Source organism: Ovis canadensis, chromosome 8 (assembly GCF_042477335.2).
Source record: "Ovis canadensis isolate MfBH-ARS-UI-01 breed Bighorn chromosome 8, ARS-UI_OviCan_v2, whole genome shotgun sequence".
Taxonomy (NCBI): Eukaryota; Metazoa; Chordata; class Mammalia; order Artiodactyla; family Bovidae; genus Ovis; species Ovis canadensis.
Genome location: NC_091252.1, coordinates 60,696,533 through 60,723,625, shown reverse-complemented (window position 1 = coordinate 60,723,625; position 27,093 = coordinate 60,696,533). Strand labels below are relative to the sequence as shown.

Here is a 27,093-nt window from a genome sequence, read left to right as displayed (position 1 = left end):
AAAAGAGAAAAAAACAGCATATTTTAGAATAACTTTTTATTTTAACAAAATTAATTTATGTTGCTAAGAAGTCTGAGACAAAAATATATTGCTTTTGCTTTGTGAGTAAATGATATACATCTCCCAAAGGACAATCTCTGGTCATTATGATGTCACCTTGGCAGAAACTTCAGGACGTTAGTGGATCAGATGTCTTGAGTCTTAATAAAGCACCAATAACATTTGAAAACAAATGAATATATAACTTATTCTTACTTTCTTTGTAGAGAGGGGCACTTCCAAAAAATACCATCAACCTTATTGTCTTTCAATTATAAATGGATTCAAACGTAATTTTTTCCAGGATGTTAACGTCACATTTTAAGACCCATTACAGAGAAATAAATAATTCAGAATGTCTTCTGGATTACTGGAATTTAGAAGTAAAGCCAGCTTTGAGGTCATGTAATAGTTTTGCCAAACCTAAAGCCGTCCTAAAGGTCACAATTAGATTCATAGTCATATTTTTCCAGTCTATGATTATGGTGCTTGAATAAGTACCAATGGCAGATGTTTTTATTTTTCCCAGAACTAAGATTTTAGGTAGAGAACCACCTAGCAGTGGCATACCAATACTAACGTAAAATCTGGTATTATATAAGGATTTGACTCCTAAATGGAATGAAAATAAAAAATGAAAACATTTTTAATTAAAATTTTTTTCAGATCTTAAATAAGGAATCTAGGTTGGAGATGGTAGGTTGTTCCTTCTTTAAGCATTCACAGAAAACCTACTGTGTGCCGTCATTGTGTAAGTTTATAGGGATCATAGAGATAGATCAGAGAGTAGTGGGAGAGGATGCATTCATAAACAATGATAGAAACAACACAATTCCAAATCTGGGGACTGCCCCAATGGAGGAGTTAATAAAGGGGTACAGGAGTTCAGGGCCTTCCCAGGTGGTGCTAGTGGTAAAGAACCTGCCTGCCAATGCAGGAGCCAGAAGAGATGTGGGTTCAGTCCCTGGGTGGGGAAGATCTCCTGGAGGAAGGCATAGCAACCCACTCCAGTATTCTTGCCTGGAGAACCCTGTGTACAGAGGAGCCTGGTGAGCTACAGTCCATAAGGTCGCAGAGTCAGACACGACAGAAGTGATAGCATGCACATAGGAGTTCAGAGAAATACAATGGCTAGTTTTGATCTGGGCTGAAAGACCAGTTCAATCTCAGTTGGCAGATTTGGTGAAAGAAGGTAGGGTATTCCAAGCAGGGAGAAATTGAGGAGGAAAGGCACAGTCAGGAAAAGTCACCTGATGTGGTACATAAAGTGAAGGTTGTGAGAAATAAGGCTAGAGAGTGAGGTCAAGGTTAACCAGAGACCCTCTCCCACACCATCCTGGAGAATTCAGAATTTATTTACTAGGCAATGGCATTATTATGAACACCTTCAAAATGGATCAGAGAAAGATGTCCACAATAAAATGCAAAAATAAAGAGCTAAATTAACCAAATGATACTCCAAGTTCACAATGCAGGAAGCTCTTTTGTTGTCAAGAGACACTTTCCTATTTAGGAAAAAAAATAGAGTGAAAGCTATCAATAATCACTTTTGTAACTTGGAACACTATTTTCCAATAGGGATTTGAGAGAAACTATTATTAACAAAACAACATATTTGCAAACAATAAAGTCCTATTTATTTAATTTTTATTTCTTAAGTAACAACAATAATTTACATGACGGGAAGAATAATATAACATTAAGGACATGGAATAGTGTTTTATCCTACAAAAAGTAATAATAAATAACATTTTTCAGACAAAGTGAGAAAGAAGGAGAGGCAGGATGGAGCGGGGGAAGAGAGACAGAAGAAGGAAACAGGGAAGACAGGAGGAGAAAGAAAGATGAGGAAGAAAGGAAGGTGGATTGATGGAGATAACGAGAGTCCTTAGGAGAGAGACATGGGGTGGGTAGTTGAGTAATGGTTAGGTACACAGATAGCAAGAAGCTTAAAAAAATCCCTGATCTTTTCACTTCCCTCTGCCGACAACTTCCTCTCTTTTTCACTGGCACTCTTTCCAAAGTTCTGCTTGTGTTTGCTATGTGCTAAGTCGCTTCAGTCATGTCTGACTCTGTGCAACCCCATGGACTGTAGCCCACCAGGTTTCTCTCTCCATGGGATTCTCCAGGCAGGAATACTGGAGTGGGTTGCCATTTCCTTCTCCAAAAGTTCTGCTTGCTCCTCTCCAAATCAAGAAATAAAGAAAACCTAAGGGTTATATTTCGGAGAAGGCAATGGCACCCCACTCCAGCACTCTTGCCTGGAAAATCCCATGGGCGGAGGAGCCTGGTAGGTTGCAGTCCATGGGGTCGCTAAGAGTTGGACACGGCTGAGTGACTTCACTTTGACTTTTCACTTTCATGCATTGGAGAAGGAAATGGCAACCCACTCCAGTGTTCTTGCCTGGAGAATCCCAGGGACGGTGGAGGCTGGTGGGCTGCCGTCTATGGGGTCGCACAGAGTCAAACACGACTGAAGCGATTTAGCACAAACAAGGGTTATATTTAGGTCATAGTTCACATGATGACAAGCCTCCTGATGGCCAATAAAAGGATAACGATTTTAGGAATTGCCTACTTTTGCAAAAGACATCATAGATGTATAGTTTTACTGTGCCTTCCTGTCTCTCATCTCCTTTGAGCTTTCAGTTATGTAAAACAAGCATTCTCCTCCTTTTACAGATCAGAAAAGGTAAAATGGTCCTAGGATCTTCCTGAGTCAGTGATATCCATCTCCCCACAAGCCATCTGTAGCCGTTATGATGTCACCTTGGTAGAAACTTGAGCACATGAGCGGATTAGATATCTGGAGAATGAGTGGAAACTATCTAGGGTCTTGATAAAACACAACATTTTAAAGCCAATAATTGTATAACCTGGTTTTTTTGAGTTTATGATAATGAAAATGGTACTGAAGCAGAAGAGCTGAGTTTTAATAGTAATAAGGATATTATTAACTAATAGAGATAGCTCTGTTCATTAAGCCCTGATGCACAGACACTGTGCTAGCCCTCATATATATGCACTATTTCCTTCCACCTCCGCCCCAGCTGTATGAGGCCAATGCTATTTTTTAATAAGTGATGCAACTAAGGTTTAGAGAATTTAAATGATTTGGCCAAACGTTTTATTCAAGCTTTAGGTCATTTTGTTTATAACCTCTTTGGGCCTCTTCTTTGTCTGTAAAACAAAGCCACTAAGGTAATTTGAAAAAGAATGAAGATGTAGTTTACGCATCAAAGGAAAAGTGTCTTTCACACTGTCAGGAGTTGCTAAACTTTTTCTGTTAAGCATCGAATATGGACTATTTCAGCTTTACAGGCCCTATCATCTCTGTTGCAGCTATTCAACTCTGCCCTTGTGGAGCAAAAGCGGCCTTAAACTTGGGATGAACGTGGCTGTGTCCCAATCAAACTTTATTAGGGACATCAACATTTGAATTTCACATGTCAGAAAATATCGTTGTTTTTATTTCCCCCAACTGTTTAAGAAAGTATAAAAATCCTCCTTAGCCATACATAAACAGGCAGGGGGGTGGATTTGCTGTCATCCTGTCATTTGCAGACCTTCCTTTGGGTGAAGTAAGGCTGTCATTTGCAGACTTTACTTTATGTGAAGGTATCACAAATGTCTGTCCACAGAAGCTTTTCTTAGAAGACTGGTGACATTATTTCTAAGTAATCAGGAAGGAAGTTTTTTTCAAGTAAAAGAAACGGTTCAATCTATTCTCATCAGTAACTGCTGGCTCTGCAGTGTCTTCTACTTGTGGTGTGCCCTATATTAGAAGGAATTGCTGGACCTCTTGAGTGTCTATCTTTATATTATCCTGACCTAGACGGGGTGCATTGGAGAGGCAAAAAGCAAATTAATCCCAGATTCAAGCTCCAGAGGAAGAAACTGCAAAGTAAAGCATTGTTGCTGGATTCAGAAATAGTTGGTTTTAAAAGATAAATTGCATCACGTCGGCATTCAGTAAAATTAGCGAATAGCTTTTTGAGCATCAACAATTACAGGTCTGGTTCTTCTCAAAGCAGTCAGGCTCCTGGCAGCTTAGGAGGCAGTATACCAGGTGTGATCAGAGACGCACTGTCCTTGATCTGTCTCCACATGCAGTCTTCTTGGTGGTCTCTCATTCATTAGCACCTTAAATTAGTGTATCTGGAAACAAACCGTGTATCCCCGGCCCCTAGACTGTGTTCACAGGCGCATGCGCAGATGTACCCTGGAGGGTCCGGCTGTGTGCCTGACTGGCTCTATGTGTTTCACTGGTTTCTCCAATCTTTCAGCCGTCCTAGTGTGAGCATTCCTTTCATCTCTTACCAAAGGAGTTGGTGTGTGACCACCTACTACGTGTAAATATCTTATACAGACGTTGGACTTGTCCCGCTGAGGCTTGAGAATAGGTCTCCTTTCTGGGGGAGTGGCTGAAGGCTAGGCATCTCCCAAGAGGGCACTCATCTCCCGTGTCCATCGTCTGTGGGAAAGGCAGACCCTCTTCCAGGAAACAGGAACTGTGAATTCTGTCTCAACCCACGGGAGAGCCCCACCTTGCCCTGGACCCAGCGCTCTAATAGCCTGAGTTTGGAGAGGACAGGTGCCAGGTTAGTATTCTTCAGTGGTAGACATAAGGATGGAGCCTCAGCAGGAAGGAACCTCAAGAGTTTCCACTTTGTTCAAGCCTTAGAGAGAGGGCCACACCTTGTAACCAGGTTGTGGTACTTTTTGCTATGCTTTCTTTACTTTGTGTTACTACCCTTTGTGTTAGTGTTAATCACTCAGTCGTGCCCAAATCTTTGTGACCCCATGGACTGTACCCTGCCAGGTTCCTCTGTCCATGGAATTCTCCAGGCAAGAATACTGGAATGGGTTGCCATTTCTTTCTCCAGGGAATCTTCCCAACCCAAAGATCAAACCCGGGTCTCAGTTAATACCCTTGACTGTGGTAAATTCTGATTTGAATGTCCCAGCCTTGCTTCAGGATTGCCACTGTTTAAAAGCAAGCATGTAAAAACTGAGGTGTTAAAAGGGAAGCAGTGCCCCCCTGAGGCCAGTTTAGTGCTGCCAGCAATAACCAGAGGAATCCCTAAAGACCTGTGCAAACCTACTGAGAGATTGGGATTAAGAGTTGGTGTTCAATGGGGAAAGCCATCTTTATCACTGTGTGTTCTCCACAATTTCTAAATCCATTGCAAATAAACATCCTTTTACAGTAAGTGTGTAATGCTGATAGATAGCATACAGGTTAGGCTTAGGCTGGAGTCTGTGTGACCTCAAGCAACTTATTTCATCTCTCTGTGCTTCAGTTTCCTTACTGATACAATATGTGTAATACGACCTCTCTGAAATGATTTATTAATAGGATTAAATAGGTTACTATATAAAATTACTCAGCACAGCGCCAGGCTTACAGTACGTCCTCAGTTCCAGTACTCTGTTATTACTGTAGTCTCTCCCCAGACTTGTTTTATATCATGCTGATTAACAGGACCAAACCATCTTCTTCCATGGGTCTTCTGACTTCTTGGAAACCTAACAAACTCCAGTAAAACTATAAACATCAGCTCCTAAGATTCCAGCACCAGCCTACGCACTGTAAGAACTCAAAAAAATATTTATAACACAGTTCTTGTCCTCTGGGGCCTTACAAACAAGTTGGAAAGGTAGATACATGGGTTTAATTGTGGCTCCATTGCTTAATAACCTTGATGATGTTGGACAAGATTTTTTTTAAATCTCTCTAGAACTCAGTTTCCCCTTTTGAAAAATGTGGATTATAATAGTGACTATGTCATAGGGTTAATGTGAGAAGCAAATAAGTTCATAAAGGTAAAATGCTTACAACAGTGCTGGCATATGGTAAATGTTAGTTTCCTGGCATATAGCACCCTGAAGCAGTGCATGTATGATGAAGTACCAATAAGAGGGGTGTCTCGGGGGTAGAGCAGGGGTTCATGCAGCTTCATGAAGCCTCATGGAAGAGATAAGACTCATGCTGAGGTTGTAGGTTGGATAGCACTGGGTAGGCAAGACAAGTTCATAGCATTCCCCAAAACACTGAGAAGGAAATTGGCAGGGACATTTGTTATTTGTATTTGTTAAAATACAGACTGCTTGCTTCATTATTTCCTACATGCCAGAAACTCGAGAATTTCAATGTGTTAGTAAATGGATATAGATGCTTAACAAATATTTTCTGACTTGCAAAAGAGAGGGAAGGTACTGTGTGTTACTTATCCCTAAAAGTTATGTTGGTTTCTTAAATTCTATAAAATATTTGGTCTGAATTACTGGAGCTAAACTTACGCAGTTTATGTAGTTCAGAAAAAAAATGGAAGAAATTGTAGCCATAGGATCCTATTTCAACAGCAGGTGGCTCCCTCACATACAGGTAACAAAAGTGGCCCTGTGGTCTACACAGGGATCATTTAAGTCATCTGAGCAGTTGTATGTCATTGAGGCTGGATTTGGAAATAGTTTTTTGCACTGATTTTTTTTTTTGAATTGATTTTTGTCTGAAAGATGACATTCATACTGCAAGAAGGAATGTCTTCTTTCTTGGGAGCTATGCTTACCTCTGAGGATCACAATCTGATTACTGTTCTTTCTGTGAATGAAAGTCATACTTGGCAGTGCATGTTCCCTTATTTCTATCATTGAAGGACTTTAGTAGTACTTCACTTATACCTGCTGGGAGCATCACAAATTTGGACTTCCCACCTTTCAACATTACAGTACAATTTTTGTAACAGCACCGATGGCGCACCAATCACCTTTCATTTAATCGCTTCTTGATATTTCAGTTCCACAGACCTCAACTTCATTTCATTTGGCATGAGAAGGAACAGTTTTCTGCCAATTGGGCCTCCTGACACCCACCGGTGTAATCATAGTTCCACCCTGATCAGCTCAGCCCTTGTCTGGTATCATTTCTCCACCTCAGCTTAAGCTTTGCTACAGATCTCTGTTTTAGGATGCTGCTGAAGAAAGTCCACAAATAGAGCAAATATAGGCCACTGTAGATTTAAAATAACATAATTACAGAGCTGAGAGGTTACTTAGGGCTCCTGTGGTTCATACACCTCCTTTTATGGTTTTCTAAAATGAGGAAGTCAGGGAAGTTACTTTGTCTATACACACACAAATATGTCCATATATAAATGTACATATACATATATATATATGATCACTCTGCTGTTCACTCCAAACTAGCATGACATTGTAAATTAACTATACATCAATAAAAAATTTTAAACACGAAAAGACTGTACCACAGTGGCAAAAGTGGGATTGGTTTCCTCATATATTCTTTTTCAGATTCTTTTCCACCATAGGTTATTCCAAGTCCAAGAATAAAGGGGAAGAGGACAAAGGAAGTTGTGGGAGGGGAATCAGAGAGGGACTTACAGATCTTGGTGATGTCCTTCAGCAGCAATGAGGGACATCTCTGCCAGAGAGTTCTGAAGGGCAGTGTTATGACCTGAATGTTTTGTCCTCCCCAAATTATTATGTTGAAGCCCACCATGAAGCAGTGCATGTATGATGAAGTACCAGTAAGAGGGGTGTGGGGATAGAGCAGGGGTTCATGCAGCTTAATGAAGCCTCATGGAAGAGATAGGACTTGAGCTGAGGTTGCAGGTTGGATAGCAATATAATGGTATTGGGAAGTTCTACCTTTGGGAGGTGTTAGGTTTAGTTAAACTCATGAGGGTGGAGCTCTTGTGATGGAATTAGTGTGCTTATAAGAGACACCAAAGGACTTGCTGCCCCCCTCCACCCTTGGTGTGTGGATATGTCTTTCATACCCATGAGAAATGGGTTGGAGAAATGTCTGTTTAGGTCTTCTGTCCATTTTCTGATTGGGTTGTGTTGGGAAATTTTTTTTTTGTCCCAACAAACTATTTTTATACTAGGCACTTAATAAATATTAAAACACTAGCCAAATTTTCATGCTTTTAATATTACAGGTGTGTATCTAATAATTGTTGAAACCAGAATTGCTTCCTTGTACAATTAGTCTCACCTTGCTATACCTGTCAAAATACTTCAATTACCTGCTCAAGGATTAATTTTAAATGAAATGCATCTCTAGCATAAGACTGTGATTTAAGAGAGGATATACAGTATTTTGATGACCTGACTGACAACATATTTCTTCTTCCAGATTTTTACCTGTCAGTGAAGGATTTAAATTGGAATGTTAGCCATTTATGAAGACTCTTGACCTTTTGAATATTTATTTGTAATATGTATTCATTCACAAAAAATTGAGTGTGTATTATATGTCAGGCTTTGGTCTAGGAGCTAGGAATACAAAGATAAGTATGATTGGGCCCATTCCCCCACCGAGCAAGCTCACACCATAGTAAAGGGAATCAGACATGAACACCAGTAGGTGACAAGGAGGTTAGGAGGGCCAGGGCAGCGGTCAGCATAGAGTGCAATGGAGGCCCAAAGGGGGAATCAGCCAACCATATGAGGGTGGGAGATTTGGTTGGGAATGACTCCACCAAATAGGGTGACATTTGAGCTTTGTCTTGAAAAGCTCAGTTGGGTAGGGCAAGTAATCTGATTAAAGGAAGTTGCTTTAGCCAAAGCATAGAATGTTCAAGGGTGTGAATCATTTGGAAGTTTGAGTTCAGGTACAGCAGGCATGGGCTTCCCTTATGGCTCAGTGGTAAAGAACATGCCTGCCAAGGGAGGAGATGAGGGTTCAATCCCTGGGTTGGGAAGATCCCCTGGAGAGAAAATGACAACTTGTTCTAGTTTTCTTGCCTGGGAAATCCCATGGACAGAAAAGCTTGGCAGGCTATAGTCCATGGGGTCGCAAAAGAGTCAGATATGACTTAGTGACTAAATAACAACAGCAGGCATAAGTGCCCAGTAGAACTTTCTGCAATGATGGAAAATTTTCTATTATCTTCACTGTCAAATATGGTAGCCACTAACTGAATGTGGTTCATGCAACTGAGGAATTAAGTTTTAAATTTCATGTAATTTTGACTAATTGAAATAGATTCTTGTGGTTGATGGCTACCATATAGACAGTGCAGGTAGAGAGACAAGAGGTCAGATCAGGGAAGAATTTATATCTCATTCTAGTAGGACTGACTGTTTTCTTGTAGGTAGTGGGAAGTCTTCAAAGAGTTGCACATAGGAAATTATTTGATCAGCTTTGCATTTAGGAGGGGCTGCAGACAAGAAGCAGATGAAACATTTAAAAGCGCTCAGAACACAGTAACTAGGGAAGTAATTAGGGAAAGGAATGGACTTTAGACATGCCCAGAAGGAAGAAGAGCCTGGCTTGGTGACAAGTCCGCATGTGAGGGGTGATGGAGAGAGAGGAGAATTATCTGAAGCAGGTTTGGGCTGCTTCAGTCTTTCTTCAGTCATTGTGTCTGCTACTAATTACTGACAATTCATCCCAATAAAGAATGTCGAGTGGGATGGGTTTTGAGAGAAGATTCATATTAGAGATAATGAGTTGGATCATGTTAGAGATAATGAGCTTGGAATGCATCAGGCATTCGGCTGAATTGTTACTGTCTTCCTTCTTGTAGTGAGCCAGGAGGGACTGGCAGTCCAGAGCTCACCATTGGAGGAACAACTATATTAAAATAAACTGATGGAATCTTTGACCATTATCTAGCCACAACAAAATAGTTCCTGAAAGTGGAGTGCAGCTCTATTATAATTTCAGCAAACTGGTCAAAAAAATTCCTCCTCAAGAAAATGAAGACTCACAGACTACAGAGTAAGGTGAATTTTTTGATAACTGACAAAAAAATCATTTCATTTTTAAAGATTAAAGTATAGTTGACTTATAGTTGTGTTAGTTTCAGGTATACAGGAAAGGGAGTTGTACAGATTGTTCTTTTTCAGGTTCTTTTCCATTGTAGGTTATTACAAGATATTGGATATAGTTGCCTGTGCTATACAGTAGGTCCCTGTTGCTTCCCTATTTAATATATAGTAGCATGTATCTATTTAATCCCAAACTCCTAATTTATTCCTTTCCCCTTTGGTAACCATAAGTTTATTTTCTATGTCTGTGATCCTGAAAAATTTTTTTTTAAATAAGAGTTAAGACTTTACCAAATTAAAGTTTGTCCTTGGGAGCCAATAAGCCATATTGTCCTTCACAGAGGAAGAGAAGCACAAAGATGAAATCAGTCTGGATCCCAATCACCAGGCACCATCCCCACCTCCAGCACCTGCTATTCCAAGAAACCTGTAAGCCTAGAGGTCCCACCCTTCTAAAGCCCAGGCACCACTGGAAACCGTAGACTCTAGTTTGAGGCATGGTCAAAAGGAGCAAACCTGAGAGCAACCTTTCTTCCTGGGGACACAGAAAAGGGTGCTTAGAGGTGGGTAGGAGATTCTAAAGCACGAGAGTCAAAAGTGGAGTCAGAGGAAGATCTTCTGAAAACCTGTCATTTAAATGCCTCCTTTTTTCCCTCCACAATTATAATTCCCTCCAAAATCACCCTAACTTTTCAGTAAAGATAGTAAAGAATCTAAAATTTCTCTCTCTCTCTCTCTTTTTTTTTTTTTTTCACTCTCCCACTGCTAAACTCACCTCCCTAACCCAGACTGTCTTGCACGACTCTTATGTCCCAGGCTGTTCTTAGGTGCTGGGGATTCTGCAGAACATGTTCCCTGCCTTCAAGGAGTTTGTGGTCTAGTTGGGGGACAGAAAAGAAAACAGACTCCCTGAGAGTACTGAGAACCCTGTTGGGTGTATGTACTGGGGGACAGGCATGGGGAGTGACTGCTTAGTGACTGTGGACATTCCTCTTGGGGTAGGTGGAAATATTTTGGAATCAGATGAAGGTGAAGGTTTAGGACCCTAACCCCAATTGACAGGTCAAAGAAAGTTTCATAGGAGACCTGGCTTCTGACAACATGGAGGAATTAACCAGATGAAGAGGGAAGAAGGACATTCAGATAGAGGAAGTGACCTCTGCAGAGATCTGGAGGCCAGTGAGTAATGCAGCACGGCCAGTGAGTAGAAAGAGTGTGGTCTGGAGCCAGGGGAAGTAGTTGTGAGAGCTGATGTTGGGTGGGTGAGCTGAGAGCAGGTCGTGGGTGTCTTATATGCCACGCCAAGAAGTTTGCACTTTGCCCCAAAGCCACTGAGAAGCCTTCATACGCTTTTAGGCAGGGAAATGACTTGATCAGATTTTCATTGTTTAAGTATCATTTTGGGATAGGCAAGAATTTGGAGGGGTCTCTGGCTGGAGAGGGGAGCTCATTTAGTTGGCTGTTGTTGTAGTCCAGGCCAAAAAAAAACAAAGAAAAAGTAGTTGCTTTAATTAGTTCAGAAGTGGGAATGGAGAGACTTGAATTGATTCAAGAGACAATAATGCAGACTGGGTTGTTAATTTAAGGATTGAGGAGATGAGTGAGGGAGTGAATGGATGAAAGACAGGGAGAAACTCACCTTTTAAAAAGCTATCTAGTAACATTATCTGCATATACAAAGTAGGTAAATAGATCTCAGAATTCATCATGGGGGGACCCCCAAGGAATTTCTGATATGCTATTTCTCACTCTCTAGTGTTGAGAATCACTGTTACAGAGGCTGTAATGTAAAGGGTTTTATGCTTTAGATCCTGTTTTATTCATTAGGACTATGTATATGAAATTTACCTCATTTGAGGGGAAAATACATTTAAGAAAGAACCACTAGCCTCCACCCTTTTTTTAGAGGTTTGGTTTTGATTGTAACAGAATTTGCTGACTTAATTTTTCTCATTTTGTGTTCTTGTAATTTCATTTCTCTTGTAACACTTGAAAGAACAGGACCCCATGCTTGGGGAGCTGCAGTGTTTCAAGTCACCCCCTAGCCCCACCCCCACCTAGGTTGTGAAAATCTGACCCTAAGCTTTGCTGTTTCCCCGAGGGCTGAGGCATGTGATGGAGAAAAAGATGGGAAACCAATAAGTAATGCTTTTGCTCATCCTTCATCTCACCTTTAAAGGTAATTGATAACCACAAAGAAAGGCCAATTTTTAGGGGTAAGTCTAATGAACTTGGGCTTCCCAGGTGGTGTTAGTGGTAAAGAACCTTCCTGCCATTGCAGGAGATGTAAGAGACATGGGTTTGATCCCTGGGTTGGGAGGATCACCTGGAGAAGGGTATAGCAATCCACTCCAGTATTCTTGCCTGGAGAATCCCATGGACAGAGGAGCCTAACAGGCTACAGTCCATAGGGTCATACAGAGTCAGACACAACTGAAGCAACTTAGCATGCATGCACACTAATGAACTTAAGAAGCTTGCTGTTTTTGTGTCAGGAAACTCAAATTTTGCTTTTTTTCTGGCTCTTCATATCTGTGCCCATGTAACTAACTCTAAAGAGGAATCTCTCTAAGGAAGATGATTAAGAAATGATCTTGTGAATCTTGACTGAAAGGATGTGGGAAAGCAGACTAAAAATAGTTAATGCTTTTTCTAAGGGAAACTTCAGTAAGAATGACTTGCATTGCCTTCCTTGGGCAATGGTTTCTTTTTCATCATTACTCTGAAAATTCAGCTACCCACTCCATCATCAAGCATTTCTGTGGAGAAGGAAGGTTAAACTGGAAAAGTAAATTGTCAGCTAATTCTTAGACTATGGCTTCCTCCATTTCAAAACTGGTAAACCATACATATTACATAGACTAACATGATGGTTTGTGTTTTGGAAAAAAAAAAAAGCCAACTGTTGCATAGTGCATGGATAATAATAGAGAACATGAGTGAGACAGGTGAAAAGCACGAGATCTGAATTTTTATTTTAACTTTGAGGATTTCTGGAAACCAGGATGCAGCTCTATTTTAATGATCTATATAGCCCAAAAGCATAACCCAAAGTGGAGAATTCTCCATTATTGTGCCTTTTCTTTTTTTATTATGATATATACAGAAAAGGTTAATGTAATATATGCACCATTGAATAGTTATAAAGTGAACATCCATATAAATACTATTCAGATGCATTAGAGATTCTTAATCATGAGTCTACTGATACTTGCAGAGAATTTGCCCATATCTCCTTTTTTCTTTTTTTTTTTTTAACACTGCATAGGTTTCCACGCTGCTAAGTTAATACGGTTGTTTAAGAAATCTAGTTTTTTACATCCTTTAGCTCACTGAGGTGTAGTGAACCTGTCTTCTCTCTGGGCTTTGGGTCTCTCTATATCTCCTCTTTTTTTTAAGTTATCCTCGCCCATCCCTTCCAGTAAAGGCTCTTTTGGACCCAGCCACGCCTCCCCACCTTGGCTCTACCCACGCCCAGGTCCCGCCCCTTTCGGGCCCTAGAGTTTGGTCTCCATGGTTACGCCGAGAGTTCTGGGCTGCCGTGAAAGCCCCAGGGAAGAATTGGGTAGACCCGGCTCAGGCTCTTCACTACAGCCAAGGTCAGCCCAGCCTGGGCTCCACGCCCTTGATCCGGAGTGTACCTCGCGAGGAGGCGAGCATGGGTCAGCGGACGGAGCCTGGGCCGCGGGAGCCTGTCGTCTAAACTGGTTCAGGCGAAACTGACAGTAAGGACTCTTCAGGCCCCGCCGCTGAGCGTAAAGAGCTGTCGCTTCCGGTCGGAGGCTCACAGGTCCCCAGGTCAGATCGCTAACCCGTGCTGCTCACCGCTGTTCGGCACCGCTCGCTGCCCCGCCGGCCAGAACTCGGGAGGTTTAGGCTCAAGCGGTGGGTGTGGGGAGGGTCGGGGGGCGGGGACTGAGGAGAACCCGGAGAGACCTGTACCAGGTGCCCGACGGCGCACGCGCACACGCGCGGCTTATATTCATTGAGCAGGCGTTTGTTAGTTACCAGCTGCTGGTTTGATGCTCTTACTTTCTGCCAACGCTATGTTAACCACTAAGTATATAGACTGGGAAAGGAGTACGTCAAGGCTGTATATTGTCACCCTGCTTATTTAACGTATATGCGGAGTACATCTTGCGAAATGCCCTTCTGGATAAAGCACAAGCAGGAATCAGGATTGCTGGGAGAAATATCAATAACCACGGATACACAAATGACACCACCCTAATGGCGGAAAGTGAAGAGGAACTAAAGAGCCTCTTGATGAAAGTGAGAGAGGAGAGTGAAAAAGTTAGTTTAAAACTCAACATTCAGAAAACTAAGATCTTGGCATCTGGTCCCCTCACTTCATGGCAGATAGATGGGGAAACAATGGAAACAGTGACAGGCTTTATATTCTTGGGCTCCAAAATCACTGCAGATGGTGACTGTAGCCATGAAATTAAAAGATGCTTGCTCCTTGGGAGAAAAGCAATGACCAATCTAGACAGCATATTGAAAAGCAGAGACATTACTTTGCCAGCAAAGGTCTGTCTAGTCAAAGCTATGGTTTTTCCAGTAGTCATGTATGGATGTGAGAGTTGGACTATAAAGAAAGCTAAGCGCCGAAGAATTGATGCTTTTGAAATGTGGTGTTGGCGAAGGTTCTTGAGAGTTCCTTGGACTGAAAGGAAATCAAACCAGTCAATCCTAAGGGAAATCAACCCTGAATATCCATTGGAAGGACTGATGTTGAAGCTGAAACTCCAATACTTTGGCCACCTGATGAAAAGACCCTGATGCTGGGAAAGATTAAACGCGGGAGGAAAAGGGGAGGACAGAGGATGAGATGGTTGGATGGCATCACCAACTCAATGGGCATGAGTTTGAGTAAACTCCAGGAGTTAGTGATGGACAGGGAGGCCTGGCGTGCTGCAGTCCATGGGGCCGCAAAGAATCGGACACAACTGAGTGACTGAACTGAACTGAATTGATATAGAACTCAGTCCTCAGGACAGCTCCAGAGAAAGAGTAGTAGTCGGATTTATACTTTTCAGATGAGAAAATCACTTCAAAGAGAAGTTAGAGAAATGGCCAAGGTTTCAGCTAGAAAACGGGGCACGATGGAAACCAGGCTCTCTGGTTCTCCTGGACTAGATGCCAGGTGTTGTTAACCTTACCTGAACCCTAATATGCTGAAAGTGATCTTTACCTACCTGGGATTGCCTTTGTTATTCTCTGCATGCTAATTTCCCCTGTGCTTAGATCGGAAAACCTGATCACTATTAAAACCTACCACCTTTTCACCAGGAGTTCTTTTTTTTCCCCCGTGATCCATGACTCATTATATGTTTTGCTTTTTTTTGCTTTTATGCTTTTAATCAAGAGTATAAACCTTCACTTGGATGTGCAAGAAATAGGATTTTGATGATTCAAGCAAGAATTGTGTTCCAAGAGTCTCTGATAATTATGAAAGGTCATTTAGTGAATGTGATGAAATAAGCATGTTCTGTTTCAAGCTGACTTGGCCACCTACATAGTGGAATTTCTCACTAATTCTACTCCTACACCCATCCTCCATCTCTAATACTGTTTAACATTTTTTTAAATTAAAAAATATCATGTTATAGGGGTACTTTTGATGACCACCATCATTTAAATAAAGAGGAAATGTTTCAGTCATTAAGTCCCAATTACTCTCACTGTTATCATTAGTCCTTCATTTTTATAAATATGAAACCAACTAATGAAAAACAAGAGGGGCCTTATATACTAGTAAATATTATTAAGTTAATAAATAATATGACTCTTTACAAATATATTAGTGGTGAAATCTCAAAAGGAAAAACTAATATATAAATACAATTAAATTTTTTTTATTTAGAATGCCTCCCACTCAGGCTGAAAGTGTTATAAAGAATATCATTAGAGAAATAGGACAAGAATGTGCAGCCCATGGAGAGATTGTTCCTGAAACTCTGGTTGCTTTTATGGTAAGAATAAATATTTTTGTGAATTACTGCTTTATTAAAAAATTTTTTTCAGCAGTGCCTAACTTGCTCTTAGAATTCTGTGATGTTCTCTTAACTTGTTGCATTGAAAACCTATGGCGATTGGTAGACAAACTGTGTCTGTGTGTGCTCAGTCGCGTCCAACTCTTTGCAACTGCATGGACTGTAGCCTGCGAGGCTCCTCTGTCCATGAGATTTTTCCAGGCAAAAATACTGTTTGTTTGTTTTTTAAGTCTATAAAGCATGTTAGTTCTAGATTTAAGAGACTGATCTAGAAGATCTCAAAGAATCTTAGAAACATCAATAATGTTTTTCCTGTGTTGTAAGTTTTTTTCTTTTTAACATGTGTTGTTCACTGCTGTAAAAATTACTCATTTCCTTGCTATCTCTCTGTTCTTGCTTTTGGTATAATAATACACAATAAAAATATGGTAAAAATATTCAAATTAGTTTCCCAAGGTAAAATTGCTCCCTTTCTCTAGTTTCTGATGAAGATGCTGAGGAACTGGGTTGTAAGAAACTCAGCTGAATGATCCACCCCTGGGTAATCAAGAGGGAGTTATTTTAAAAATGGAAAAATATTAAACTAATGTTGTAGTAATATGAAATAAATGTAATGGACTTTTTCCTACTCTCAGGTGAAAGCTGTTGTTCTGGACCCGAGTAATGGCTTTAACACGGATAGAACGCTCACAAAAAGTGATGTGCAGAAACTGGTGAAGGTGATTATCTAGCATTTCTCAAATTTTGAATGATTTACTCACAATTCTAAATATTTGATTTGTGTTGCTCAATAGTGCCTTCAGCTCCATGAAACAAAACCCCACCAAACAGTGGTGCAAACAAATGAGAGATTAAATTTTTTCTCATAGAATGAAGTCTAGAGGTTCATAGGTTGTTTTTCCTGACTTCCTAGGTCACTATCATGCATGTATTTTCACCCCAGGGTCACAAGAAAGCTCTTCCACCTTTGGGCAGGTATAAGGTGAGAGGACAAAGGTCAACATGTGTGTGCAATTGGATCTGTCACTTTGTTTTTGGGAAATAATGGGCTTTCCCAGAATCCCTCCCATCTCTTTCCATTTGTGGCCTGCCTGCATGCTCAGTCGTGTCTGACTCTTTGCCAGCCCATGCACTGTGGCCTACCAGGCTCCTTTGTCTGTGGAATTTTCCAGGCAAGAATACTGGAGTGGGCTGTCATTTCCTTCTCTAGGGGACCTTCCCAACCCAGGGACTGAACCGTATCTCCTGTGTCTCCTGCATTGGCAGGTGGATTCTTTATCACTGTGCCTCCTGGGAAGCCCTTGCATTTATTGAATGGAATGATATTTCAAGTGAGCCTAGGATATTGATTGTTTTCCTCTTTCCTTTTTTAGCTGAAAGAAAATCTCTGCCTTAATCCAGATTGAGGCTTTGTTAGTAAGGAAGGAGGGGTATGGATGCTGGCAGGTAGCAGTGTCTGCCGCAGTATTTTAGAGACATCTTATTCATCTAATGAGACATTGAGAAAATTAACTGACTTATATACAGTTAAGTTATATACAAATTCATATTCATATAATTTTTGATTCAACATAATTTGTGTTTTCTAAAAGGAAAATTGAACCCAAGAGCAAAATGATTCATAGGATAGTTTGGGAATTTGAGATTGGCATCTATACACTGCTGTATTTAAAACAGATGAAAAGCTAACCATAAAGGATCTACTATAAAATAAAGAAAAAAAGAAATCAAGTAAATGTGCCTGAAAAGCAGTTGTAAGAACTAAAGAAGGCAGGAATTTTAGATACTATTAATTTTTCCATATCTTTTAAGTTTGACTCACTGGGTTTAGATGCTTAAACATTTATTTTCTAAATATTTGTGAATGGATTTCCTAAAATTTCAACATTATTTTTCCCCTGGGCTTAATGATTTGAATTCCCTCCTTCACACACAAGACTTGAAACAAGCTTTCCCAAACTCATATGTGGATATTTTCTGAGCTCAAACAAATGGCAGAGAAAATTTTCATCATCTCAATCTTCTCTCTCAGCCAGCAATTTGCATAGTGAAACACAGGTCTGTCCGCAGATGTTAGAGGGTCAAGAAGAGCTTTGGAAGCTTGAAACTAGGGAATATTTTGTTAGGATAACCATGCAGAAGAAATGCTGTGATTCTCTATGGCAGCTGAGAGCTGGGTCTTTTTGTGCTGAAACTGAGAATGTGCTATAAAGCCTGTTCTTAGCAATAGGGGAAATGACTAATGGTCAGTCAGAAATTTTGTTGGAAAGCCGTGGAGAAGAACCAAGGAGGGGCAGAAAGTGTTTTTCTCCTTTTCATGGCTCAAGAAGCAATTTTCCCCCCACCAACTCAACTAAGTTGGCAGGAGTTTGATATATTTTTTGAATCTTATTTTTCTTATTGAAGTGTAGTTGATTTACAATATTGTGTTAATTTTCACTGCACAGCAATGTGAATCGGCTATAAATTCTTTTTTATATTCTTTTCCATTATGATTTATCGCAGGATATTGAATATAGTTCCCTATGCTCAGTGTACTTTTAATGTGACAGGGACATTAACTGTCAATTTATATCATAATTCAAGTGATAAAAAGTGTGTTTCATTTTTTCTCAATTAAGAACCATGTGGATGAGCTAAGTTTTGCATTTGTAAAGTCTGTGCTTGGACCAGCACCTCTCCACCTGGAACAGTCCAGGTGTCCCATCTTCACTCCTGCTTTCTCCTCTCCCTTCTCCCAGGAAAGCAGTGTTGGTGCCCTGGGAGGTGGGCTGAGGGAAGCTGTTGATGTGCCTGCCAGGTACAGACATAAAGTCTAACATGAGATAGGGAAGAGTGGGGTTGGGGGATGGAGAAGAGAGGAGAAAAGAAAAATTCAGGTTAACTGTCTATCATAAAAGCGCAAAACAGAGAAGGAGGATAAGCTATCTATGTGTGTGTCGGTGGGGGGAGGGGGCAGTGGAGGGCAGACAGGAGAAAATGGACCAGAGGAAGAAATTTTGAAACAGAAGGCAGGGTCAGAGATTGTCCATGAGCAGAGGATGGTAGCCGCAGCAGCTTCTTATAAAATGGACATGACCTCCAGCATCAGCTAAAAAAAAAGGAGCATGAAGGTTCAAATAAATGGTAATGAGGAACTCAAGAAGAGCTCCAGACATGAGCATAAGCTTCATGCAATGTCCACCCACGTTCAGAGACTAACCTTGTCGAGGTCCTTGCCGCCAACTAGACTATTAGCCACCTGGGTATGGTAATATTGGCTAACTCAGGGGAAATCGCTTATTACTTAATAAATGTTATTGGTTAAATGATCTATAAAGCATGAAGTTCTGAGAAAAAAATAAAAGGGCTTATTGGTAGATGAATATCAGAAGCTATTGCTTTGATGTTTCTCTTTGATTTTAAAAATAACATTGGAAAATACTTCTAATTGCTTCAGAAAATATAACTAGAAGCATTTATGGGATATTCTCTTTTAGCTTTGTGTGAATCGGCTATTGGACAGCAAAAATCCTTCCCTGGACACCATTAAGATGCAAGTCTATTTTGATATGAATTATACAAGTCGAGGTAATGTCTATCTACCTATATTGATACCCTTTAAAATAAGGTTCATATTGTATTTCAGGTTATAGGGCTTCATTTAGTTGATGAAGAACAATTTAACTTTTTTGTCTGTCTTTTGAAATTTTTTCCAACTTTGAAGAATGTAATAATATTGGAGATGCTAAATGAGACCATTGGCCTTAATGAGTGTCAAAAGTTTCTGAGTCTATTGTGCTTTAACTGTTATATGACTAATACATAATATAGTAAAGCAGCCAGCCCACTGAAGTTAAAAATTTTAATTGGCTGATTTTTTGGTTCCTGGTTTATATTATTATCTCATAATGCTTTCCTAAATTAAATAACTTACCTAAAAATGAAGTTAATGATGGGAAATATAAGCTCAGAACATATTTTGTATGTAAATCATTTATTACATACATCCAAGATAACTTGGAAATAAGACAAAAAGGAAAATAAAGATTGCCTCTGCTGACTGTAATGATATAATTATTAACCATTTGGTTATTTTAATTGTCTTTTTTCCCTCTATGTATTAAACTTTTAGTTATGCTATATGTGTAAAATCATGTATCTTGCTTTTTTGATAAATAATAATGACATTTTAGGGCTTCCCTCGTAGCTCAGTTGATAAAGAATCTGCCTGCAATGCAGAAGACCTGGGTTTGATTCCTGGGTTGGGAAGATCCCCTGGAGAAGGAGCTGCCAACCCACTCCAGTATTCTTGCCTAGAGAATCCGCATGGACAGAGGAGCCTGGCAGGCTACAGTACATGGGGTCATAAGTTGGACACAACTTAGTGACTAAACCATCACAATGACATTATAAAACAATAGTCATGAATTGATGTAATTTAGGTTTTTCTTAATTTCAAAGTTTGAGGTTTTGTGGTAAAGTTATAGCTGTGAATTGTGTATGGTTGATATTTTAATTATTGCCCTTGTTGAAGGGTGTCTAATTGACTTAGTTGCAAAAATTATAGTGCTGGTGAAGTGCGGCTCCTGCCACAATTAAGCTTAAACCTCATTGTATCACAGGAAGAAGGGTGAGGGATACAGTTCTTGATGCTACATTGTATTACAGTAATGCCATTCAAAGGAAATTTATCTAGAACTAAAATGGAAACACACATAGTTGAAGAGGAAAATTTATACTATCTTGATGGGTATTCATATTTGCTTACATACAGTATACTATATGTGCTTACCAATAGCATATAGATAGTACATATAATTTATACTGTATATGTTTATAATGTGTATACATACATAATATATGTATATAATGTTTATAATGTATATTATAAAATGTCTTGTATACTTCCTGTTTAGAAGGTTTTAGCCCTATCTATTATGGTTTGGATTGTCTGTTTAAAAATCTTACGTGTTTTGACAAAGTATGCCATTTAAATCACTGTAGTACATCTTTGCCACCAGATTTTTGTCTTGAAGTTACTTGCTGGCCACTATTTTTTTTTGTTTGTTTTGATGACTATATCCTAAGAAAATACTTGTTTTCATGCAGTAGAATTGCCATACCATGCCATTTCCCCCTCTGGTCCTATTTTCTTATTGGAGAAGAATTCTAAGTATCAATATATGGAACATTGTCTATTGCCATTTTTAGAGGAATTTCTTGAAGAACATCACCGGGTCATAGAGTCTAGATTAAGTTCTGTTAGCAGAGAGATTACAGACAGTCGAGCATGTGTCCGAGAGGAGCTGGAAAACCTCTACCGCAAGATCGTCAGCTACGTGTTACTGCGTTCTGGGCTGGGGTCCCCAACAGACATCAAGATTGTCAGAGAGGCAACAGGTAAAAAATGTACACCATTTCCAGTCCATGTGTGAACATACATGAACATCGTATCTTATAAAATATGGTGAATTACATGTGTTGAACATTGAAGTTTTCTCCTTTGGTCTGAAAAAAAAAAATAGCACAAATAAGAGGTTAAAATTTACCCACATCCCTCTTACACAATGTAGCATCACTAAAACTCAAGTAGCACCTCTGGGAAGTGAATATGTTCATCTTCTTAGAGCTGTATGTACCTAGGGACCTAGTATTCCTCACCAGAGAAGCACTGGCAGTGTGATTAAGAGTACCAGGCTGGCTGAGGAGTGGGAAATGTTGGGAGAGTAAATTTCATACTGGTGAAAGGAGTTGAGTCTGTCATCTAGGATGGATGAAGGTAAACAACACTATTTTATCCTTAGGAAATACTTGCCCAGTTTCATATATAAGATAAGGAATAGGCCATATCTCTAATCTTCCCATGGCTTTCTTCCATAATGCTTTTAAAGCATCATTTTTTTTTTCTACTCAGAATCCTACTTAGCTTGTTTTAAGGCCCATTGCCAAAAAATTACTGATGGATGCATAATTGTAGAAAAAGATGTGAGGCAGTGGCATTATTTTTAGCAGCTCAGCTTTGATGTATGCTAAATTTTGCCAAGTATTCTGGAATCAGGTATCAGACAGTTAAAGAATCATCTAAGTAACTCTATAAAGACAAGCCCCTTAGCTTTCTGCTGAAAGAGACTCGTCATTTAAGTTTTGGTATCTTTATTCTATCATTTTGTTGTCCTTTTTGTGGTTTGTTTAGCTGCCCTACAGAGTGTATTTCCTCAAACTGAACTTGGGACATTTCTAACCCTTTCTAAGAAGGACAAAGAACGCCAGCTGAAAGAACTCACCATGATTGTGACTGGAATTCGTTTATTTAACCGAGACTGTGGAAAGGGAGGAGAAGGCATTGATGACTGTAGGTATATCATTAGGTTAATTCTATAGGTTACACAGGTTTAAATTTTAATGGGAACAGAGGAAAATAAAACACAGTACACCACTGGCATTCTTAGATTTAACATTTGTAGTTTTGACTATACCTTAGGTACTGCTACTGTTCATAATGTACAGTAATCTTTCATTTTACTGGGGCAAGACCATACATTTTTATGTATCATGAAGCTTAGGGGCTTTGATCCCTGCATTGGGAAGGTCCCCCGGAGTAGGAAATGGCAACCCACTCCAGTATTCTTACCTGGAAATTCCATGGACAGAGGAGCTTGGTGGGCTACAGTCCATTAGGTTGCAAAGAGTCGGACACAACTGAGCATGCCCCGCACATGAAGCTGGTATGGGATGTGAATCAGTACAAGGATTGAGAGGGCCTCCTGGAGTCCAGCCTCCCCAGTTCAGTGGACCTCTATGTTCTTTGCATGCATATATGCTCAGTTATGTCTGACTCTTTGCGATCCCGTGGACTGTAGCCCACCAGGCTCTTCTGTCCATGGGATTTTCCAGGCAAGAAAACCGGAGTGATTGCTATTTCCTACTCTAGGGGATCTTCCCAAACCAGAGATCAAACTTGTGCCTCTTGCATCTCCTGCATTGGCAGGTGGATTTTTTACTGTTGGTACCACCTGGGAAGCCCTCCAAGCCAAATAACCAAAATGGAATAAAATTCAGTGATTCAAAAAAAGAAAATCACCCTGAAAAGAAAACTGTTGCTGATGTGGTTAATGGAATGAAATAGAATAAGAGGAGAATATTTGCAAGTCTATAAATCCAGAGCCTCTACTATGCTGTTACATACTTAATGCATTCATTATCTAAGTTTGAAAGCATTTGTTCAAACATTTGCTCAAAGACCAACCAGTAGGAGTAAATTCCTTGTGTATGTGGTGCACATGTAGGCCCACTGAGAAGGTATTAGTGTCTATTACCAGATCACTGATCTAGTACAATAGGGTAATTGTTTTTGCAATTTAAAAAGTGTTCTAAAAAGTCCAATTCCCATTCCTCATACATTTCCCTACTTTGCTAGATGATTCTATTGTTGTTCTGTATCCCAGTGAGCTTCTTAAGTGGTACTCTTTTATTTCCTTTTTTACAAACAGTAAAGAAGATTCACAGAAGAGATATAGTGGCTTTTCTAGAAGCACGTAATTAATAGCACAAAACACCAAAGCCTGTCTGTTCTTTAGACTCTTCTATATTTTATTGACAAAAGGTGATCTGCTTTAACTTTTGGTTCTTATTCTGGCAGTGTGGTGTTTTGCTTTATTTGTTTTTTGATAGGTTTTTCTTTTTTGTTCTTTTCCTCCTGATATAGAAGTGATGAAACTCCTGCCTCTTTATTATTAATTTGGTTAAAAAAAAAAAAAACTGACTCAACCTACTGTTGAAATATGACTACTTTCTAGGCTTTTTTTTTCCTGAATTCTTTTAGCTTGCCTCATGTTTGTTTTATTATACCTTTCAAACCAGTGCCAGCTATTCTACAGGAAGCAATCCCAGCCACCACTCAGCATGTTGATTCCCAGCTTGAGGCGGTTCAGGACCAGGCATACCGCTACACAGCCATCCTGGAGAAGGCAGCAAAGAATCCCCTCATGAGTCAAGAACTTCAGCCCTATATGTTAAGAGAAGCCCTATATAATGTGCGGCAATGCGAGATCTTCCTTCAGGTCATTTTGGTGAGTTATTGTCATAAGAGCTGGCCATTTCCACAGAATGCAGCCTCATATATGTATATGTATATATGTGTATATATGTACATATATACACTTGCTTTGAATTAACTGTTTAGCTTAATTTTAAAAAAGTCACTGATTAAATTGGTTTTTTTTTGGCAACTTTTTCACTTACTGTGATCCAGGTTCCAACTTTTTAAATATTCTTTTCCATAATAGTTTATCATAGGATATTGAATATAGTTCCTCATGCTATATAGTAGGGCCTTGTTTGTTGTTTATCACAACCTCCTTATATATTATAGGGTGACCAGGTCATTGATAAAAAAAGCAACCTTAATAAGTGTTCAGCATATATTGCATCTGTAGGATCAAGGACTAAAATAGAAATGGGAGAGTTGGATGCTGATTTTAATGAAGGTGTGTTGAGAGGGTTTTTGATGGTTGATTCTCTTTGGTCCTTGGTAATATGATTGTTGCATGGTTGCTATGGTAATGCAGGTATATGTCTGTGTATAAGACATGTTGCATTGTTTGTTTTCATTCAGAGCAAGTGTCTAACATATAGTTTGGCAGGTTGTTGGCATTCAAATAACTTTTATATAATTACTTGTTCTAATTGTAAAATTTGGTGGAGAAGATTTTTTTCCTGCTTCTCTAGATCTAATAAACAAACCTGCCAGGAGCCAGCACGGGAGATCCCATCTATGACAAGGTCATGTGGAAGAGCCTGACAGGGCAAGGCGGATCAGGTCTCAAGGGGTCCTCTGCCTGAGCATCTACCCCGAAACCAGAATCTGTCTGTTTTATTATTTTATGCCTCTCACCAACACCTCTGACATTAATGGGGGGCTATCCCCGACCACCTTTCTCTAAAGAAAATTAACTTAGAGCTCTAGTTAATAAGTCTCCTGGGAGTAATTGGAGTGTTTCAATTCAAACCCTTCTGATAGCTTTCTAACTTTTACAACTGCGCATATGATTGTTTACAGCCTCCCAACTTCGAGAGGCACAGGAAGCTTAAAAATTCTAGGAATGTAGAGCCTTTTGAGGAGTTAAAAATCATTAGAATAGAACTGATTGAGGGTTTCATTGTTGAGCCAATACTTGCTGCCAAGTTTTCATATCCTTTATTTGTTGTGTACCCGGGAGTGCATTAATTAATATAGTTGGTATATAGAAAAAACAAGTAGCAACATAGATCTTTGAGTTAAGTACTTTCTTTCTTGTAACCCACTGCACCTTTGATCTATAAGGATGTAACTTTATTTAGTACTTTGAGGGTGATGCAGATTAAAGAAAAACACTTCAGGGAAAATGAGATTAACATTCATCAAGGAAGAGATTAACATAAAATGTTAACAGGCCTCTTGGCCAGAAGATAATGTAAATCACCTGAGACCTTTTGTATACAGAAAGATATGCAGAAAGAAAGCCTGGTATCGATAAGGGTTAGGACTGCTGCCCCTGCATGACTCTGCATCTACCATTATGTACAACTTAGGGTATATAAGCACCTTTTGAAAATAAAGTTATGGGGTTTTTACACAAGCTTGGCCTCCCCCATGTCAAGTCTCTCTCTCTCTTTCTCCCTCTCCCTCCCTCTCTTTCTCAGGTTGATCCCTTGGAACACAGAGGCTCTCTGTGTTCACTATTCTGCCCCGGCTTCTAAGACCCACGCGAGAGGGAGCCCAAGGTGGGGCACTCTCCGCTATTCAAGCAGGTGCCTGTGGCCTACGTGAACAGAGCAAGTCTCTTGTCTTGAGACTTTATTAGCTTTCCGTGTAAACCAAGGAATATCATCCTCTTTTCTCCTCTATTTTTTTCACTACATTATTCTTTCCTAATCTCTCTTTATATCTCTAAATAAATAAATCTCTCCTCGCCGACGCCGTCTCCCCTTTGAATTCCCTGGATCCACAGGGGCTGGACCCCGGCACAAACCAAACACTCTCCCTGCAAAGAGTTGGAAAATATGGTATGGTAAAGTGGTGGTTTTCAACTTTTTTTTTAAAAAGCATCAGAGCCCTTTCTGACAGAAACTTACTCAGAAGAAATTTACTTACTCCTAAAAATATAAAGCAAGTATCTAGACCAAAGGATCAGAGGCCCTTTTCTTCAAGGAGCATTCCCAAGCCATCCTAAGATTCCAGGAAACACAGTTTCTTAACTGTGTCACGGCAGCAAACTAAGTTTCTACCAGTTACTGTTTTGTTTTCTGGCTTTTTCCCCCTAGCTATACTGGAGAAGGAAATGGCAACCCACTCCAGTGTTCTTGCCTTGAGAATCCCAGGGACAGAGGAGCTGGGTGGGCTGCCGTCTATAGGGTTGCACAGAGTCAGACATGACTGAAGCGACTTAGCAGCAGTAGCAGCAGTATACTGAGGTGTAATTGACAAAGTTGTAGGATATTTAAATTGTACAACGGTTTGATTTAATATACCTCTATATTCCCCCACTGAAAAAACACATCCATCCCCCTGGTCACTGTTTACCTTCACACAGCCTCTCATAAGACCACAGGATTGGTGGAACTGTCTTTTGTGCAAGCAAATACTAATGTCTTGGATACAACAGGCTGTGTTCTGCCCCCCTTTTTGTTTTCACTTGTATTTTGATTGCTAAATAGTACTTTGTTTGCTTGTTTTGGATGGCTGTGTCAGGTCTTTGTTGCGGCACTCCCGATCCTCATTGTGCCATGTGAAATCTTTCATTGCGATGCATGGACTCTCTACTTGTGGCTTGCAGGCACAGTAGTTGCAGCGTGCAGGCTCCAGAGCACACAGGCTTCAGTAGTTGTGGCACACGGGGTCTCTCTTTGTGGTGTACCAGTTGAGTTGCTCCACAGCACGTGGCATCCTAGTTCCTGACCAGGGATTGAACCCACGTCCCCCACTTTGCAAGATGGATTCCCAACCACTGGACCACCAGGGAAATCCCTTCATACTACTTTTGGATGCCCTAGGTCTGTCTTCTCTCCTTACCTCTGCTACAGAGGAGAGAAGGATAACATCCAAAGACATGAATGCATGGCAACAAACTAGGAGGGTTCCTCACAGCTGGCCTACTATCTATTTGCCTTCAGAAGGGAGGACTCTAAATCAACTCTCTGAAACCAAACCATTCTTTAGGGTAGGTGTTCCCCTGATGTGGACTTGCAGCTAGCAGCCTCATGTAACCAGTCAGATACTAAGAGGATTTCACAGTCA

General features: G+C 40.1%; 1 protein-coding gene across 2 annotated transcripts in view; it reads left to right on the top strand.

The window, feature by feature from the left end:
• Positions 1–13,306: 13,306 nt before the first annotated feature.
• The window catches only part of CFAP206 (cilia and flagella associated protein 206), a 37,234-nt gene continuing 23,447 nt past the window's right edge, over positions 13,307–27,093 (top strand). For both annotated transcript variants that reach the window (XM_069598309.1, XM_069598308.1), the window contains exons 1-7: positions 13,307–13,638; positions 15,707–15,815; positions 16,472–16,555; positions 19,316–19,406; positions 21,030–21,218; positions 22,012–22,170; positions 23,679–23,887. In XM_069598309.1, the coding sequence (XP_069454410.1) occupies positions 15,708–15,815; positions 16,472–16,555; positions 19,316–19,406; positions 21,030–21,218; positions 22,012–22,170; positions 23,679–23,887 (840 nt within the window). In that variant the 5' untranslated portion in view covers positions 13,307–13,638; position 15,707. The remainder of the gene's footprint in view (positions 13,639–15,706; positions 15,816–16,471; positions 16,556–19,315; positions 19,407–21,029; positions 21,219–22,011; positions 22,171–23,678; positions 23,888–27,093) is intronic.